Genomic DNA, 20,543 nt, shown 5'->3' with positions numbered 1-20,543 from the left:
GAGGATGTTTTCAGGAGAGTTACTGAACATGGCAGTATGAGGGAGTATGAGTATGTCACTGAACTAGTAATCCAGCTGCTCAGGCTAACACCCTGGAATATAAGATCAATCAATTAATAAAAATCTGAAATTGAAAGCTAGTCTCAGTAATGGTGTTGTGAAATTATTGTTGCGACCAGGTGAGAGGGGTCTAGGGGTTCCCTCTCAGCTTTTGTCTGGTTTAACTGTAACAAGGTTCAATTTTAACTTGTTTAACGTGTTTTAGCTCCCCTTTAGTGAATCCTTGTTCATCGCTTTCCAATTGTAAGGCAAAGAAATCAATTCAGACAGGTTTTCTTAGATTTTAAACAAGAAAGGTAGAAGTTTATTAATCTTAAACTAGGCAATGACCATCTCCAACAAGAGAGAATCTAACCATCTTCCCTTGACATTCAATGGCATTACCATCTCTAAATCCCCCACTATCAACATCCTAGGGGCTACTATTGACCAGAAACTGAACTGGAGAAGCCATATAAATACCATGGCTACAAGAGCAGGTCAGAGGCTAGGAATCCTGCGGGAAGTAACTCACCTCCTGACTCCCCAAAGCCTGTCCACCATCTACAAGGCACAAGTCAGGCGTGTGATGGAATATTCTCCACTTGCCTGGATGGGTGCAGCTCCAACAACATTCGAGAAGCTCAACACCATCCAGGACAAAGCAGCCCGGTTGATTGGCACCTGATTCACAAAAATTCACTCCCTCCACCACCAACGTACAGTGGCTGCAGTGTGTACCATCTACAAGATGCACTGCAGCAATGCACCAAGGCTCCTTCGACAGCACCTTCCAACCCCGCGACCTCTACCAACTAGAAGGACAAGGGCAGCAAATGCATGGGAACACCACCACCTGCAAGTTCCCCTCCAAGTCACACACCAACCTGACTTGGAACTATATCGCCGTTCCTTCACTGTCGCTGAGTCAAAATCCTGGAACTCCCTTCCTAACAGCTCTGTGGGTGTACCTACCTCCCATGGACTACAGCGGTTCAAGAAGGCAGCAATAAATGCTAGTCTATCCAGCGACACCCACATCCCAGGAATGAATTAAAAAAAACTTTAATCTGGTTACCGACTACGAATATGCGACGCGACCATGCTAGCATGCATACGCGATAAACACACACGCAGATAGAGACAGAAAAGTAGAAAAGAATAAAGGGGAAAAGTTTCTATTTTACTGTCGTTTGAGTTCCTGTGAAGTCTTTGGATACCGGTCAGACTTGAAATTTGTTGGGGCCCAGTGCACGCTTCAACTTGTTTCGAGGTCGGAGTCTTTCTCTCTTGAGGTTTATGTGTCTTCCGTGGGTCTGGTGGCTTCAGAGAAAACGAGAGAGAGAGACAGCCAGGCGAGAGACTTGCTTCTTTCAGCTTCAGTTTTAAACAGCCTTCTCAATTCAAACAGTCCTGTGGCTAGTTCAAAAAACCTGCGCTTGCCAGTTAGTAATGTGACTAGCTGGTTTAACCAGTCCTGGCTGTGTGTCATCTTAGCAGGGCCTGGAATGTGCTTTCTTGCCTTCAATGTCTGGTGATCAAAATTCAATTGGGTTAATTGGAGCAGAATATAGTCCTTTTTCTCCACAAGCAGCGTCTGTTAGTATGCAAATATTTTTCCAGCCAAGTGTCTGGTGATTTTTTTTTAACAAGTCCTTTCTTCACTCCACCAACAGTTTAAAGAGAATGTTCATACGATAAAATTAATATGCCTCATTCTTGGCAGGTGGGGGTCTGCATGACACTATAATTGATTGTCACAAAAAGCCATCTGGTTCACTAATGTCCTGGTCTAGTCTCCATGTGACTCCAGACCCACAGCAATGTGGTTGACTCTTAAATGCCCTCTAAAATGGCTTAGCAAGCCACTCAGTTGTCAAGGGCAGTTAGAGATGGGCAACAAATGCTGGCCTTGCCAGCGATGCCCACATTCTATGAAATAATTTTTTTAAAAGCCATTGCACAGCTAGTAAAAAGGTGAAAATAGCAGGGTTTTTAAAAAAATTTTATTTTTGAGATTCAGCACTGAAACAGGCCCTTCGGCCCACCGAGTCTGTGCCGACCAACAACCACCCATTTATACTAACCCTACAGTAATCCCATATTCCCTAACACCTACCTACACTAGGGGCAATTTACAACAGCCAATTTACCTATCACCTGCAAGGCTTCAGCTGTGGGAGGAAACCGGAGCACCCGGCGAAAACCCATGTGGTCACAGGGAGAACTTGCAAACTCTGCACAGGCAGTACCCAAAATCAAACCCGGGTCCCTGGAGCTGTGAGGCTGCGGTGCTAACCACTGCGCCACTGTGCCACCCACAGCTTTGTCATAATTATTTCTTGCATATATAAATATTATAGTGAGTACAATGTATTCACTTTAAACATTAACATTTTTAATTTTGCTCACTGCCTTACACCAAGGATTATAGTTAACTACTACAACAAGACAATACTTACATCTATATCATGTTCCCAGATTGAGTTAATTCCTTTAAAATAACATCAACGTGGGTCAATGCAATCAGGAAAGAGTTCCGTTTATTAAATACCAGCTTAATATGTATCAAAATCAAAACAATTTAATTTATATATAAATAGAACAGCATTATTTCAATGGAATCATATTAGAAAATCCCAAATCAACAAAATACAATCAAAAAAATCTATGAAATTGCCCGTGTTTCACAGGGAATTTCTGACCTCTGTTAATTTTGTATAAGGGAAGGTTTTCTTTCTGTTAGAATTGTTCAGATTTTATTGAACACAAATATATTAACAATTCAATAAGATATGAAGATTAGTAAACCAAACTGTATTTTTAAAACGAAGGGCTACACTTTCAATTTCGCATAGATAAATGTTTTACAGTGTTAGAAAGCACACAGAAATCACAGAATTAGTTCATAGTCCTTTTACTTGAAATTGGGGTTTTGGCATTTTATGCAGATGCTTAACCTGCTTGCATGAAATTCTTTTGTCAGCACTTTAACAGAGTCACAAAACTGTCTAAAACAAAAGTGGTAATATTGTCAGTAAAATAGCTTGTTCACATCGACGTGTTGAGCATTTCTATGCTAATATCCATTGAGCCCAATTTTTTAAGGCATTGAATTTCATGGAATAATTAGATGTCATAACTTGGAAAGTCTGTTATAAGGAATAACACATTCAGGCAGCAGGTCCCAGAATCACTTTGATGCCTAGACAATCATGGAACTTCTTCAATCCAGTTTAACAGAAGTACGCACAAACTAAAATAGGTCAAACATCAATAAACTTCTTTATCAGTTGATTTAAGAAACACTTTCTCTTTAATAAAGTGAAATATTTTGTTATAATGAAAGTACGCAAATGCTTGATTATCTGCCATAAGGGACTCTCCTCTGGTAGGGCTAAGAAATTAGCATAGTCTTGAGAGTCTATAAATTAACATTGATTTGCATTTCCTATGTGCTGTTTCTTCCCACTAGTCTATTAGAGACCTCCACAAAAGCATTTTTCTTCATTACTTTGTAGGATGAGAAGGCACTGAAGCAGTTAATCGACAGATCACCAGCTTTAATTCCTTCCCCTCTCTACCCTGTCCACCCCTACTTGCAATTCCAGCTGCTGGTTCCGTCACTGACCGAAGAAAGATGGGCAAAATGTATTCTCCCAGTGCTAACCACAGGCCTCCTAGCTGTAGGGGTAAGGAAGCATGTGCTTGCCTCCCACAATTGTGTTCCTATTAACAGCAGCAGTGTAGATTCAGCAGCTTTAAAATCAGTGCATGGCCTGCCTGTTTAAATGGACTTGTGTGGTGGAGAGAGTATGTTGAACACAAAGCCAGATGGTGACCATATTGGGTAGTGTTAATTTCAACAGGGGGACATCTTAACCTAACCCCTCTTGAGAGTAACTGACGCGGTTGGATTGGCCGCTCATTTTACATATCACCTGAATTTACCTACCATTGTCTTCATGGCGGGGTGCGAAATGGGCAGTTTATCTGATTGCACCAGTTTTTCACTGGGTGGGTGGGTTAGGTTTAAATAATCCCAATGTATGGCCTGCTGACCAGCACAGGAGCCTAAATACAGGCCCATTTAAACAAGCAAGCTTGACTAAGCTCAATGCTGTGGCTATTGCCAACGGAATTGCTGAAGATAAGAATGTGGTACTTTTACCAGGCATCTTTGTGGCTGAGAATCTCCATGTTTGAGGAGCATTTTTTGGTCATCCCTCTTAGGACTGTGATGGATCCATCAGCAGGTGGTTGCAGGGGGATCTTTGAGCTGGTATCTTAGCTGCTTCCGTGGCATTTGACCTTGCCAAAAATTCTTGTGAGTAATCAAGAAGGTAGATAACCAAAGTGCAGGTAATTGAGGTTCCACTGTACTTTTATAAATAACATAGCAAAGTTTTTCAAACACATTGCACAGCAAAACTCTTGTCAAGTTTGATCCAAAGGACATGTTTGACGTGATTTTCCATAGTTAGGATATGTACCTACATAAGTTGAATAAACAACCATTGGAACATTGCTATTTAAATTCTCATTGCTCCTCACACCTGGTACCACTGTAATAAAAAATGAGAAAATTAGTAATTTTCAATGTCATTATTGTGTTCACAATCTCCTCATCTAGATTACAAACTGTAAAGAAATTTTTCTTCAATTGGCCCTTATAGAACAAATGTATTTAGTAATTTAAGAAATTTTAGGAATAAGAAAATTGATTTAGACCAAATCCCCTTCCTTGAGGTTGATCTCAACCAAACTTTCTCACCACATCTGTCAATCTCTTCTCTCCCTAGGAACATACTAATTGTCTTTTGTACTCATTGACACTAATTTTTTCAATGGCTTTTCATGGTAACCTGTTCCACACCTCTAGTACTGTGAATGAATTCTTGATGAATTTCTTACTTACTGCTAATTTTAGAAGTCTCCTGTTTTTGAACTCTTCAATTGTGAAAATAATATGTGAATCAGCTGTATCAAACCTCTTTATAATATTGAAAACCTTATGATAAATGTAGTCTTACATTTATAATAAAAGATTACTTTGGACCATGGTAGTTATTGAACAGTGAAATCTGATTCATTGTCGATGCATTTATTTGCAGAAGTTTACTAAATGCAATTGTTGTGCTCATTTATATGGAGGCCTGAAGAAATAGGGGGCAGAGTGGGTTTTCTTGAAAAGGCACTTATTTAGACACCGAGGTTATGGCCTACATGTGCTGATTTTGACAGACAGCGGTGACTAAAAATGGGTGGTCGTGGTTTAACTGCCCGTTAAACAAGCCACCCAACTTTTTTTCCCATTGAAGTCAAACGGGCAGCATGCATAGCGGGCAGTCACCACCAAAGGTTCATCTCAATATAATGGGCAATGCCTTTGTTAGATAACTGGACTGCCAGTATTCAGTACCAACTTGACCAAATATACTACCGTGAATCTCAAAGCCTGTGAATATCTTTAGGGGAAAATCCTACAGTATTTTGAAATTGTCATCTCACATTCCTTTTTTATGTCAAACGCAGAAAAGATGTATTGTCATAAATGATTATGTTCCAATCCTTATATTAAAACAAAAAAAATGGAACAGGATTCTTGGGCCCCGCCACGGTTAGGAACAGGGTCTGAAAATACTGGAACCAGCCAATTTGCTGGTTTCCCCACCCCGGTCCAAGTGTCAGCCATTTTGGTCGAAGTGCGTTTGGGGCTGGAAAGGCAGGCAGTCAACTATTAAGAGCCTTGTTAAGGGTAGGTAATGGAGGCTGACTGGGATTTTCCAGTCAGCTTCCCGACGCGAAAGCTATTAGATAATAGGAAAGCTAATAGAATGTAATCACTTATTGCGAGGGGAATTGAATACAAAAGTAGGGAGGTTATGCTGGGGTACTGTGTGCAGTATTGCTCTCCTTATTTAAGGAAAGATGTAAATGCGTTGGAAACAGTTCCGAGAAGGTTTATTAGACTAATACCTGGAATGGGCGGTTGTCTTATGAGGAAAGGTTGGACAGGCCAGGCTTGTATCCGCTGGAGTTTAGAAGAGTAAAAGGTGACTTGAATGAAACATATAAGATTCTGAGGGGTCTTGACAGCGTGGATGTGGAAAGGATGTTTTGTCTTGTGGGAGAATCTAGAACTAGGGGTCACTGTTTAAAAATAAAGATAAAGGGTCGCCCATTTAAGACAGAGGTGAGGAGAAATTTTTTCTCTCAGAGGGTCGTGGATTTTTGGAACTCTCTTCCTCAAAAGGCGGTGGAAGCAGAGTCTGAATATTTTTAAGGCAGAGGTAGATAGATTCTTAATAAGCAAAGGGGTGAAGGTTATTGGGGGTAAATGGGAATGTGGAGTTGAGGTTACAATCAGATCAACCAATGAAGGTAATGCTCCAGTCAAAACTCCAGAAGTGACTATTTACCCCAGGGTCATGTTTGGGACCTGGAAACAGTCCCGGCTCCTATTTCCCACCCCTGAAGCAAAGATTCAGCTGATGAAATCTGAAGGGATAATGAAAAATGTATCCCATGAGAGTTTTTTGCAGAAGATATTCAATCAGGACAATCTCCTTCTTTGTAATTCAAAGGCTATGACTTGAATTGCCTGTTGATGTAATTCTTAATCTATTAATCAAGTATAGCTCCTGTATTGCCTGCAATTTTATCACCTTTTTGCTTATACCAATTAGCTCAAACAAAAATTGGAAAAAGATATGACATTTACTTTCACCTTATGTTGCTGTTAAATTTGTACAATGTTACTGAGGGAAGCGAGAGAGGAAATAGCTGGGGCCTTAACAGATATCTTTGCAGCATCCTTAAACACGGGTGAGGTCCCGGAGGACTGGAGAATTGCTAATGTTGTCCCCTTGTTTAAGAAGGGTTGCAGGGATAATCCAGGTAATTATAGACCGGTGAGCCTGATGTCAGTGGTAGGGAAGCTGCTGGAGAAGATACTGAGGGATAGGATCTATTCCCATTTGGAAGAAAATGGGCTTATCAGTGATAGGCAACATGGTTTTGTGCAGGGAAGGTCATGTCTTACCAACTTAATAGAATTCTTTGAGGAAGTGACAAAGTTGATTGATGAGGGAAGGGCTGTCGATGTCATATACATGGACTTCAGTAAGGCGTTTGATAAGGTTCCCCATGGCAGGCTGATGGAGAAAGTGAAGGCGCATGGGGTCCAAGGTGTACTAGCTGGATGGATAAAGAACTGGCTGGGCAACAGGAGACAGAGAGTAGCAGTAGAAGGGAGTTTCTCAAAATGGAGACGTGTGACCAGTGGTGTTCCACAGGGATCCGTGCTGGGACCACTGCTGTTTGTGATATACATTAATGATTTGGAGGAAAGTATAGGTGGACTGATTAGCAAGTTTGCAGACGAGACTAAGATTGGTGGAGTAGCAGATAGTGAAGGGGACTGTCAGAGAATACAGCAGAATATAGATAGATTGGAGAGTTGGGCAGAGAAATGGCAGATGGAGTTCAATCAGGGAAAATGCAAGGTGATGCATTTTGGAAGATCCAATTCAAGAGTGAACTATACAGTAAATGGAAAAGTCCTGGGGAAAATTGATGTCCAGAGAGATTTGGGTGTTCAGGTCCACTGTTCCCTGAAGGTGGCAACGCAGGTAAATAGAGTGGTCAAGAAGGCATACGGCATGCTTTCCTTCATCGGACGGGGTATTGAGTACAAGAGTTGGCAGGTCATGTTACAGTTGTATAGGACTTTGGTTCGGCCACATTTGGAATACTGCGTACAGTTCTGGTCGCCACATTACCAAAAGGATGTGGATGCTTTGGAGAGGGTGCAGAGGAGGTTCACCAGGATGTTGCCTGGTATGGAGGGCGCTAGCTATGAAGAGAGGTTGAGTAGATTAGGATTATTTTCATTAGAAAGACGGAGGTTGAGGGGGAACCTGATTGAGGTGTACAAAATCAGGAGAGGTATAGACAGGGTGGATAGCAAGAGGCTTTTTCCCAGAGTGGGGGATTCAATTACTAGAGGACACGAGTTCAAAGTGAAAGGGGAAAAGTTTAGGGGGGATATGCGTGGAAAGTTCTTTACGCAGAGGGTGGTGGGTGCCTGGAACGCGTTGCCAGCGGAGGTGGTAGATGCGGGCACGATGGCGTCTTTTAAGATGTATCTAGACAGATACATGAATGGGCAGGAAGAAAAGAGATACAGAACCTTAGAAAATAGGCGACATGTTTAGAGAGAGGATCTGGATCGGCGCAGGCTTGGAGGGCCGAAGGGCCTGTTCCTGTGCTGTAATTATCTTTGTTCTTTGTTCTGTGCTTTATCATCTGTTGTCTTTCTGATGCACTGACTCTTATTGGTGCCAGCAGCCCTCTAGCACCTTATGTAAATGGCATGGACAGAAAAAGTCAAAAGGCTATTTGACTCTGAAGGGATTCACAGCCCAGCCCGATTCTCTCCACGCCTGATTTCTCCATGTGCACATTTTCCAGTTGGGGGACAGAAACAATTAATAGAAGCGGGGGAACTGATTGATTTCTACCCTGCTCCCTACTTAGCTCATGGACATGGAGACCAATTATGGTACCTCAGTCACTACTCTGGCTGAGATCAGCTAACCTGGAAATCAAATTTGGGACCTACCTGATTTGTGCAGCTCAGTATCTCACCATGTAGTACATTTACTCAGTAAGTCATCGGGCATTACAATACCTCCCCTAAAACTTTTCTCACCCTTTTTAGGAACCTGTTATTTGAATTCAGAGGTCTGCTGTCTAATTGACATATAATGATTGCATGAAGTGCCTGGTGAAATTTAGGAGGAGATACCTGAGATTAATTTTAACTTTTATACGTAGTCTTCTGTACATTTGCTGAAATGTGCTTATTTTAATCTATTCAGTTAATTTGAAACACAACCCACTCACGAAACTTACATATGCTATTTATGCATCTTTCAACTACAGATTAATGGCTAATCAAAATTGTTTGATAACGCTACTATGGAACACCTTGTGATGTTTCCCTATATTAAAGGTACTATGTAAATGTTGTTGTAGTTAGTGGTATTACAAGGGAAGAAAGGAAGCAATGTATGTTTCCTAATTTCCCAAAAGCTCCATAAAATTTGTTTGGGAATGTAGGATGCTCTCCACTCACTGAATATTTGCACAAAATCTAATTTAAGGATTTTTAAAAAATGTTTCTTATGCTGTCAGTGTGACTAAATATATTTCAATAAAAGTGAATTACTAGATCAAAGTGGCTTTCTATTATAGTATCTTCAGAAAGTCAAGAATGTCACTTACCAGGCCCTGTACTTTCCTGCTTCCTTCTCTTTATGAAATATACAACCACAGCACAGATTGCACAAATTCCAATCACAGTAACGCCAATTACAGTGCCTATGGGGGGGAAAACAAAATGCAAATTCAGTGTAAAGAAAACTGGTGGAGAATGAAGTGCCTCAGCCATTTAGGGGCATGATTTATTACTAAGATTGAAACTCCAGCAATGCTTTTCCAGCAATGAGTGTTAATTTTATATCAGTTTCAAATTTCAGGAGGCCCCACTAAAAAACATCCAAAGAACTAAGTGGGTTCAAATGGGACAGTTATTAATAACATTCCAGATGCAAAATGCCTATGCGGAGTTTTCAAGTTCTCCCTGTGACCGCGCGGGTTTATGCCGGGCACTCCGGTTTCCTCCCACAGCCAAAGACTTGCAGGTTGATAGGTAAATTGGCCATTGTAAATTGCCCCTCGTGTAGGTAGGTGGTAGGAGAATGGTGGGGATGTGGTAGGGAATATGGGATTAATGTAGGATTAGTATAAATGGGTGGTTGTTGGTCGGCACAGACTCGGTGGGCCGAAGGGCCTGTTTCAGCGCTGTATCTCTCTATGACTCTATGACTCTAAATGGAAATAATGAGCAAAGACATTTACAAGAATTGCTGGCTCACATTTAAAGAAAATATAAATGCATAACTATATTATCATACCCATGAAATGTTAAAACAAACATAAAAATTATATTTAAATTATCTCTTTCAGTAATATCTACAAGTGCCTAAGAACACAATCATCAAGGCATATTTTAACTTTGGCTTACATGAGTCTATTTTGACATGAGCAGAACACAGAGCTGACGTCATTTCAGGTGGTTTGATAGCCACATTAGGCTATATAAATATTAATGCTGTGATTATCTATTACAATATCAGGAGGATGAGGAAGTTGGATGGCCACCTGAGAGAAATAGACTTGCAGGGCTACGGGGATTGAGCCCAGGAGTGGGACCGACTGCTTAGCTCCACGGAGAGCTGGCATGAACTCGATAGACCGAATGGCCTCCTTTTGTGCTGTAAATGTCTCTATGACTCTATCAGAAAGCTCCTGTTACATTCACCCAGAATGGTGATTTTGGAAGTTTAATTGTATCCTTTGCATAAATGTTCTGCTCATTGCTGGTGTGGTTAACTACCTAAAAACTGTTTTGCTTCTGTGGTAAGAGGTTTAGGTGGGACATAAATAATTGATTCAGGCTTCTTCAGAACTGATGTCAGGAAACACGTCTCCAAATGCAGAGTGATTAATACTTGCAATGGTTTTCCTGGGTAGGGTAGTGGAGCCAAAACTCTGGATTTACTCGAGGGAGCTGGAAGTGATGTTGGTTGGATGGTGGGTCTCAATGGAGGCAGGAGCTGGACTGACTGAATGGGCTTGCTCATCCATATTTAACTTTGTGATTTTCACTTCATCAATGGTGAACAGGGTACAGGAGCTAACTATGGGAATAAAGGTTTAGGTATATCAGGATTTACATCACACAAATTTCTTGTGGAGAAAATAATCAATGGCACAAGACCTCTACTCCCTGCACCACCACACAGCTCCCCCTCCCCTCCGCCCTGCACTCACTCTCCAGAAATATCACACACTGGGGTAATTTTGACTTTGTGCAAATGTAAACAAAATTGGGAGAGAAGCAAAATGGGCTGTGTATTTGCTATCACTGCTTTTACACTATTGCACAAAGTTTGAATTGCCTTCGCTGTCATTATTCTGTGAAAAAGTCTTTGAAATTTAGTTTGCTCAAAACACAGAGGACTAAAACCTGCTATACTGATTAATACTGAGCACTTGCGTGCAAATTGTAGGACTGATCTTAATCAGGGCAGAGCCCTTAAGTAAAATTTGGCAACACTGATCCAATTAGTATGAATGGGGCCAAGTCACTTTATAATCTTTTGCTGTTTTGTATTAAACTGTTAGCTAATCCTGAATTTTGCCTATGTGAATTTTGGGCTTGGTTGAGTTACCCTGGACCAGAAATTCAGCATAAGGAATTATTAATTGGATCCATCCAAATGCCTATAGTTTTTTGTTTAGGCTCATTTCTATGCCCAAGTTTGATTTTTAGGTTATTTTGAACTTTCAGGATTCTGCTGAATATTGTGTTATTCAGTTATTTCCATCAACACCACCACCCTCACTCCCTTGCTGCCCCAAATTAATAATTAGTTTATTTGATTTGAATAATCATTGTTCATGAGTTCACTAGGAAGGAAAAATAGAGGGAATTTGTTCAGATTTTTGAGGAAGATCATTAACAAAGTATAAATAAAATTCAGGTGGATTCTATATCCATTTCACGTAGAGAGATGCAAACTTACACTTAAGCAGCAGGCACATGATTGTGGACTTAAAGGGTGCTAGATTAAGAATGCTGCCGGTCACTCAGTGTAGCAACGTTGTAGGTGAGTTCATGAAGATCCTCTCCGCTCGCTACTTCTAGTGAAATCATAATCTCATTCTAGTCCAATTTTGTTGGAAATCCCAAACAGATACAGTTATGATTTTGCTACACATAGTCAACTGCAGTAATTGTTTCCTTCCTGGAGAGAAGCAGGGGCAGCATTCCACAAAAAACAGACTGGAATGGAGCTAAAATCCAACTCCACATTGGATAAAACCTACAGTCAAACTTTGTTATAAAAAATTGTTGGGGCTAGAGGATTCATTAAAGTCATAGAGAGATACAGCACTGAAACAGGCCCTTCGGCCTACCGTGTCTGTGCCAACCATCAACCACCCATTTATACTAATCCTACATTAATCCCATATTCCCTACCACATCCCCACCTTCCCTCAATTCTCCTACCACGTACCTATACTAGGGGCAATTTACAATGGCCAATTTACCTATCAACCTGCAAGTCTTTGGCTGTGGGATAAACCGTAGAACCCGTCGGAAACCCATGCGGTCACAGGGAGAACTTGCAAACTCCACACAGGTAGTACCCAAAACCTAACCCGGGTCGCTGGAGCTGTGAGGCTGAGGTGCTAACCACTGCGCCACTGTGCCACCCCATTCTTAGCATACACTTTACTTGCTATCTTTTACTGCTTTTAACAGAGCTTCTGACAGGATTAAGCAGTTTGTTATAATGAGAAATCTGTACATTTTGATATTTATTTTCAACAATAAAGTTTAGATACGTAAAGTTGTTTTATTTATATATCTACATATATCGCTACTACAACTACAACCTAGCACACTATCATTAGAAATTTCATAGAATCTCACAGCATATCTGTAGATATATAGGCATCTATAGACGCACACTTAGAATGTTAGAGAAGTCAAGGAAGGGAAAAAGCCATCTTGCCAAATCTTGGCTTAGTATTGTAACTGTCAGAACAGTATCCAACTGCATTTTGAATTCTTGTCTCTATTATTCGGTCTAATCCATTATTCCAAGCATTTGGCACCCACTGAATCAAGAAATTTCCTTCTGATCCAAATTTACTTCTAAGTTTATATTAATGACCTCTTGACTTATTATCCTGTCTTATTTTAAAGTAATATTCAAGAGTTACCGGTATTTTGTATACTTTAGTGAGATCTGACCTTAACTGTTGCTTCTCTAGACTGTAGAAATTGAGCTTCTTTTAACACTTTCTCATAGCTTATTTCCTTGTCATTTGGCCTTATTTATGTTGCTCTTTTCTGCACCTTCTCCAGGGATTTCATAAACATTTTGTAGCTTGGTGACTTGTATCAACGGTCAATTTTTTAAAAACAATATAGTTTTAAGGCAATCTCACTTATCAGTGAAACAAAAGTCAATTAAGAAAAAAAATAGCAATTGACAATAAACAAAAAGCAAATGGCAAACAATAAATCTACAGAAATGGCACTTGAGACTATAATTAAAACATTTCAGTAAATTTGGAGCTACTGTGTGAAGCAATCAATTCATTATTTTAGATATTAATGGAAATTGTGACAGAAAGGAAAAAAAGACTGTTACATCAGGAATCCAGCATGTGATTACCAAGTCATGTAATATTTTATATATATATATATACATATATATATATATATATATATATATATGTATATATACTAATATATATGTGATAATTAATCATATTGCCTGAATCATTGCTATGTAATTTTCCGCTCATTGAGAAAAAAAGAAAGGAAAAATTGAACGTTAAAGTTAACTCACCGACGGAAATAAATGGGTGAAAAAATATTTTCCCTTAAGATAATATATTTAACACCCACTATCCCATAATTTATTAAATGTATTTAAATATACCGGGTAAATGGATTTGAGGTACAAATCAGTCATGATCTAATTGAATGGCGGAACAGGCTCAAGGGCTGAATGGCCCATTCCTGTTCCTGTGTTCCTAAGTCCAGCTGCTTGTAGTTTATCTTTGGGCGAGATAAATATGTTTGAATGAAAATGACACAAAACAGCAAAACAGTAATTGTTACGGGGAAAGTCAACAATATTAACCTCAAACAGTTAGAAGGACCCATTGTGTTGAAAAAAAAGACATTTCCAGAAGGTTACATAACCAACCTTACTGTAGTGTCACCTTAAAATGTAAAAGCTTTTGCCTCTAACTTTCAAGTGACTATTCATAAGAATAGAAATAGATTATGGTTGTACTTCGGTGTTAACAACACAATCTGATAGGACAGGTCATTAAGAAAATACTGTTGTTACTTTCTGCATGCTTTTTGGGATAACACTTAAAATCTTAACCTATCTTTGTCTTTGAAATACTGATCAATCTGTTGTACCTTTACCGCATTTTCTGTTTTTATTTGTAATTATTTAAGGCTGCTTTTATGTTTATGACATCATTGTCACTTCCTGGTTATTGATCTGATGCCAGAAGTGTGGCATGAAAAAGGCAAGTGTGCATTGATGTACTGTAGTGAGAAAATGTTCTCACTGGTAATGATGCACAACTCTTATAGTGGGAAAGCAGTTGATGTGAAGCCTTGCCCAAAAAGATGCAAGTTTAAAAGTAACAGCAAACTTTTGACAACCTAGCACACTATCATTAGAAATTTCATAGAATCTCACAGCATGGAAGGATATAATTTGGCTTCTTGTGCCTGTGTCTGCGCTTTGAAAGAGCTAGCTAGCCCCACTGCTCTGCTCTTTCCCCATAGACCGATGAACTTTTCCTTTTTGATTATATATCCAGTTCCCTGTTGAAAGTTACCATTAAATCTGCTCCACCATCCTTTCATGCTATGCATTCCAGATCCTAACAATTCTTTGTGTAAAAACTAATCTCTTCACCTCTGGTTTCTTCGCCAATTATTTCAAATTGGTGTCCTCTGGTTACTGAACCTGCTGACAATGGAAACAGCTTCTCCTTATTCTGTGCTCTAAGGAGAACAATCCCAGCTTCTCGAGTCTCTACATAAATAAATGATGGTAAAGAGCTAGCAAGCTCATCGGCTCTTTCAATCAGTAATAATAAGTGGAGTGGGCTTACAGGAAGAAGGCCCAGGTTCACCTCAAATGGCGTTTCCCAGTCTCTTGTCCATTCTATGTATCAGCCACTTAGATTGGCAGATACAGCTGATTTGTTCACATGTTCATTGCTCAAGGAAACTGATTTTCTTCTGCTACAACAGTACTCAGCAAGGCTACAAAACCTTTCTTGATGGTCATTAACACACCATCCTTAACTGGACCATAACCCCTCTAACAATAAAAGACCCGAACCCTTTCAATCCTGAATACATAATGGAGATGAGATGTAAAAACTTTAAGGTTCTCATATTTATCTTAAAACCAACATAACATAATCTATGTGCCATAAACCAAGAAATACCGCTGATTTGCTAAAACTCTTTTTTTTTTAACAAAATACTGCTACTTAGAGGCTCCATATAGATTTAGATTTAGATTTAGAGATACAGCGCTGAAACTGGCCCTTCGGCCCACCGAGTCTGTGCCGACCATTAACCACCCATTTATACTAATCCTACACTAATCCCATATTCCTACCACATCCCCACCTTCCCTATATTCCCCTACCACCTACCTATACTTGGGTCAATTTATAATGGCCAATTTACCTATCAACCTGCAAGTCTTTTGGCTGTGGGAGGAAACTGGAGCACCCGGAGGAAACCCACGCAGACACAGGGAGAACTTGCAAACTCCACACAGGCAGTACCCAGAATTGAACCCGGGTCACTGGAGCTGTGAGGCTGCGGTGCTAACCCCTGCACCACTGATGTAGAGTTTGGACTTCACAAAATTTCACAATAATTTTGGGCAGGCCGTGAAAATTTGTCTCACTGTTCACATCACAGCTCCACTAAATATGAAATGGATAGCAAGGCAGCAACATTGCAGTTTGAAACACTAAAGCAAAGTTATTACTGTTCCATTGGAGAAGCTGGGGCTGTTCTTAGAGAAGAGAAGGTTAAGAGGAATTTGGTACAAGTGTTTAAAATCCTGAGGGGTCTGGACAGGGTAGTTGGGGAGAAATTGTTCCCATTGGTGGAAGGGTCGAGAACCAGAGGACATCAATTAAGGTGAATGGCAAAAGGAGCAACTGCGAAAGGAGGAAAAACTTTTTTATGCAGCGAGTGTTTAGGATCTGGAATGCACTGCCTGAGAGTGTGATGGAGGCAGATTCAATTGTGGATTTCAAAAGAGAATTGGATAATTATCTGGAAAGAGAAAAATTGCAGGGCTACAGGGAAAAGGCAGGAGAGTGGGAGTAGCTGAGTTGCTCTTGCAGAGAGCTGGCACAGACACGACATGCTGTAACCATTCTATGATTCTATGATTGACTGAAACGTAACCATTTAAAAAGCTTTGCCATTAAGCCACTGAACAAAGAAAAAGTATAGACCATGTTAAGTGGTAGCTGTGGCTCAGTTGATAGCACCCTTTCCTCTAGGTCTGAAGGTTTTGGATTTAAATTTCACTCCATGACTTGAGCATTAAGGCTGGCAATCCAATGCAATAGTGAGTAGATGCTGTCTTAAACTTTTAGACCAAGCCCCTGTCTACTCACTCAGATGGCTGTAAAAGATCCCTTGGCACTATTTTGAAAAGTAGGGGAGTTATCCCTGGTATCCTGGCTAGTATTTATCCTCAAACAACATCACTGAAACAGATTATCTTATTGTTATCACAGCTTGCTGTGTGTAAATTATTAATGCGTTGCCAACGTTACAATAGTGACTACACCTCAAAAAGTATTTAATTGACTGTAAAACGCTTTGGGATATCCTTTGGCCATGAAAGGCGCTATATAAATGCAAGTCTTTTTTTCCTTTTTTTTGGTGTGACTTCAGGCTGCAAAACAGTATTAAACCTGAGCCTACAAGTCAATAAACTACTATTTGAAAATATAATCATTTTCTTCGCTGAAAATGTTAAACCTACTCCTAGCATTCATTTCTCACATTTACTGTATTATTATTTCTTCTAAATTAGCACGACCCTGCTACATGCATCACACCACTTTGAAGACCTAAATGTTTCCTGGTATCATTAATAAACTTTAAAAAGATTCTATTTTGTTATCTAATTGCGTGGAACAATTGGATGACCAAAACATCAAAGATGTTGAGATTAGAGGCACCAGCACACACGACGGATACAATTTGGTGGTGTGTGTGGCCTTTATCCATCATTAGCATCCTATGCCGATATTACTAGGTCAATTTTGTGTTGAGCTAAGCAGACTTCGATTTATCTTCTCATCTCGAAGCTAAATGGAAATATGCCCATTAATCATTAAAATGTGCTTCTTTTGTCTGTAGGATTGCATTGATAGTTTTCGAATACGTGGTTCAGTTCAATAGCAGCTTTGTCAAATACTTTATACTGTGTCAGTTTATTATGTTAGATTTCCTTTTGGATATTTATTTTGTCATTTTTCTACCGCATTCTTTTGAGCTGTTGTACAAACTAATACTACCACACCATTGCAGCTTATTTTCTCAGATATCAGGTATCCATTATGGTGGGTGTACAGTTCATGTAACCGATAGCAAAACAATGTAGGGGAAAAAATGAAACATACCGTACAATTTTTGGATATGAGTCAATTGACTTACGCATGAACAGAGGAATAGGAGTATGCTATTCAGCTCCTTAATGCTATCCCACCACTCGATTAGATCATGGCTGAAAGCCACCTCAACTCAATTTAGCTGCCTTTGATTCTTTTCTCTTGATAACATTAAATAATAAGAATATGCTGATTGCAGTCTTGAAAATGTCAATTGACCCAGCGTCCAAAACCTTTCGGGGAGAGAATTCCAGATTTCATGATTTATGTGAAAAGCTGCTTCCTGATTTCACTCCTGGATGACTTAGCTCTAATTATAAGATTGTGCCCCCATGTTGTTGATTCCCTCACCAGAGGTAGTAGCTTCTCTGTATTTAGCCTATTGAATCCATTTATTATTTTAAACATCACAATTAAATTATCTGTTGACTTTTGAAACTCAAACACATGGCGAGTTTATACAAAATGTCTGCCCATAACATAAACCTTTAAGCCCTGTTAGAATTCTGGTGAACTTGGTTTAGAACCATTCAAAGAATGACCCTGATCAGTTGGATTGAATAATCAATGCTATAAACTTACCAATGAGTTTCCAGTTTTTCATCTCAATATTTTTCGACATATTTACTTCATTTTGATACTCATGGCGATCACTTATTTCCACTTCTAAAATAGGATAGAGAATTCTGTTATGAGGAATAGCCAGGAGAAACAAAATCTTCCATTTTGATATCTTTCCAAACACTTAAAGAACTTACCAGAGACTGACAAGTTTTTTCCGACTGTCAGTTCTCTCCCTGCAGTATCGACCAGTGTCAATGTATAACATCCTGTATCGTTTAGTTGAACGTTTGATAATAAAAATGAGCCATTTTCAAAAACATCCACTCGACCCTTGTAACTTTGAAAGATTTTGAGGTCACGTTCTCTAAAGGGAAAGGTTACGATACCTTTTTGACTTGTCTCACAACCGTACTTCCATTCTAGTGACCGATTCATATCAGATATAGAGTTTGTAGAAAATAACACATTTTCTCCAATTGTGGCATTGATGTGTTCTACCGTTTCAATCTTCTGTAACAGAGCCAATATTTGATCTGCAAAGAGAAATAAAAACACAATAGTACTGACTATATATTAATTTGGAAATTGTCTATGTTACATTGAATCAATATGACTAAAAGATTAAGGTGGTTGTTCAGTTAAAATAGATTACAAAGCAGTAGATGAAATATAGAGTCCAAGTGCGCTACGTTTTGCTTTGATCAGCAATAAGTATAATCGATCTTGCATTCATATTGTACAATGGGAAGAAGCTTGCTAAAAGACACTGTGACTGTGCACTGTGATAGTACAACTCCAGCCATTGAGAGTCATAGAATCAAAAGCACAGAAGGAGACCATTTGGCCCTTTGTTTCTGTGCCTGCTCTTTGAGCTAGCGAATTAGTCCCACTCCCCTGCTGTTTCCCCACAGCCCTACATATATTTCATTTACAAATATATATCCAATACCCTTTTGAAAATTACTATTGAATCTGCTTCTACCCACCTTTCAGGCAAGTGCATCCCAGGTCATAACAACTCGCTGCATTAAAAAATAATTCATCTCCCATCTGTTCTTTTGTCAATTATCTTAAATCGGTATCCTCTCATTACTGATCTCCCAGATGAAACAGTTTCTTCTTATTTACTCTATCAAAACTGTTCATGATTTTGAACACCTCTATCAAATCTCCCCTTAACCTTCTTTACTCTAAGGAAGACAATCATAACTTTTGAGAAACAAAATGGTTACTTACTTATAAATAACAAGAGGCATAACTTGAACATTACCACTTTAACTACACAAGTCATACTGACGTGACCTCAGTGGTGCTCTGAAACGGAAAAGCTATGGTGGTGATTTCAGCAAAGCTGACGCGTGCATGTGTGGTTACACAAGCTTTATGTCAATGAAAGCTGTCTCACCCACACATTAACATATTGAAATGAGTTTCTTGCCATTCGTGCTCCTCTGCAAGCGTAAGTGTATGTAAAGATCACCAAATACTTTATAACAAGCATGTGTTTGGAAATGAAAAAATAATCTTATCTATGTAGTGTTTAATTTGGCCAGAACCTGCTTTTTGGGGGAATCAGTGTATTGGTGAATAATGTCAGAAGTCCAAAAGGAGAAAGGGTATGACTTTTTTTACTGGATAGAATCTTTATTGAGATAGGAATGCACATTTGCTGGAATGTGTTCATATTCAAATGTGGTTAGATCAGAAGTATTGCTATCACAGTGGAGCTGCTGCAGAGTAGCACATTGGAATCACCCGGAGTGGACTTTACCAATCGCAATCACTATAGGTAATAGCACTCACGCTGTAGCCTACTTACTGCAACAGAGGCTACACCTATCAAATGTCATATTCATGGATGAATTTCAATCTTACCACACTGTCCTGGAACAAGAATTCCTGAATTTTAAAATGCCCTCTAACTTATTTTATTTTATTTAGAGATACAGCACTGAATCAGGCCCTTCGGCCCACCGAGTCTGTGCCGACCATCAACCACCCATTTATACTAATCCTACATTAATCCCATTACCCTCTCACATTCCCACCTTCCCTCAATTCCCCTACCACCTGCCTATACCAGGGGCAATTTACAATGGCCAATTTACCTATCAACCTGCAAGTCTTTGGCTGTGGGAGGAAACCAGAGCACCCGGCGAAAACCCATGCAGTCACAGGTAGAACTTGCAAACTCTACACAGGCAGTACCCAGAATCGAACCCAGAATTGGTCGCTGGAGCTGTGAGGCTGTGGTGCTAACCACTGCGCCACTGTGCCGCCCAAAAAGTTGGACCTGGCCACTGCAGGTCCAAAAACCTCTTTACGAAGTTGTACAAGTTAGTGATGAAGCAGGGCTGAAATGCTTAAATTGTTTCTTCATACTTCTTAGATAGAGTAGCACCTATTTTATTTTGGTTATATTTACTATATTTAATCACATTTTTATTTGTATTGTAATTGCACTTCAAGCTGTTCACTATCAAGATACAATAATGTGTTAATCCTTCTGATTTAAAAGTGTAAAAAAGACAAGTTAAGCACACACTGGCCCAAAATCTCAGTTTGCATTTGTAGAAACCATAACAATGCATTAAATT

At 39.5% G+C, this 20,543-nt stretch overlaps 1 protein-coding gene across 3 annotated transcripts; it reads right to left on the bottom strand.

The window, feature by feature from the left end:
* Positions 1-424: 424 nt before the first annotated feature.
* LOC137374633 (uncharacterized) lies at positions 425-19,283 on the bottom strand. 3 transcript variants are annotated; one of them, XM_068041052.1, is made up of 6 exons: positions 19,183-19,283; positions 18,141-18,479; positions 17,965-18,048; positions 9,331-9,426; positions 4,537-4,604; positions 425-1,570 (listed from the first exon to the last, which is right to left on the bottom strand). In XM_068041052.1, exons 1-6 carry the CDS (start codon positions 19,235-19,237, stop codon positions 1,337-1,339), a joined length of 876 nt encoding a protein of 291 aa, XP_067897153.1. In that variant the 5' UTR covers positions 19,238-19,283; the 3' UTR covers positions 425-1,336. The 3 variants fall into 3 exon arrangements, 2 of the variants coding, with proteins under 2 accessions (XP_067897153.1, XP_067897152.1); XM_068041051.1 differs by lacking the exon at positions 19,183-19,283 and adding an exon at positions 18,933-19,142; XR_010975861.1 differs by lacking the exon at positions 19,183-19,283 and adding an exon at positions 18,933-19,142 and having other exon boundaries at positions 1,497-1,570; positions 4,211-4,604.
* Between the last annotated feature and the right edge of the window lie 1,260 nt (positions 19,284-20,543).

This window comes from Heterodontus francisci, chromosome 10 (assembly GCF_036365525.1).
Source record: "Heterodontus francisci isolate sHetFra1 chromosome 10, sHetFra1.hap1, whole genome shotgun sequence".
In the NCBI taxonomy this organism is placed as follows: Eukaryota; Metazoa; Chordata; class Chondrichthyes; order Heterodontiformes; family Heterodontidae; genus Heterodontus; species Heterodontus francisci.
Note: the sequence above shows the minus strand (reverse complement) of the source record. Positions and strands in the feature narration are given on the sequence as shown.

Coding starts and splice junctions, on each gene's coding strand:
- LOC137374633 (XM_068041051.1), bottom strand. CDS start 18,996: ATGGGAGATGAATTATTTTTTAATGCAGCGAGTTGTTATGACCTGGGA. Junction 9,427..17,964: donor GAAAAACTGGAAACTCATTG/GTAAGTTTATAG, acceptor TCCCCCCCATAG/GCACTGTAATTGGCGTTACT. Junction 1,571..4,536: donor TGGTTGTTTATTCAACTTAT/GTAGGTACATAT, acceptor TTTGATCACCAG/ACATTGAAGGCAAGAAAGCA.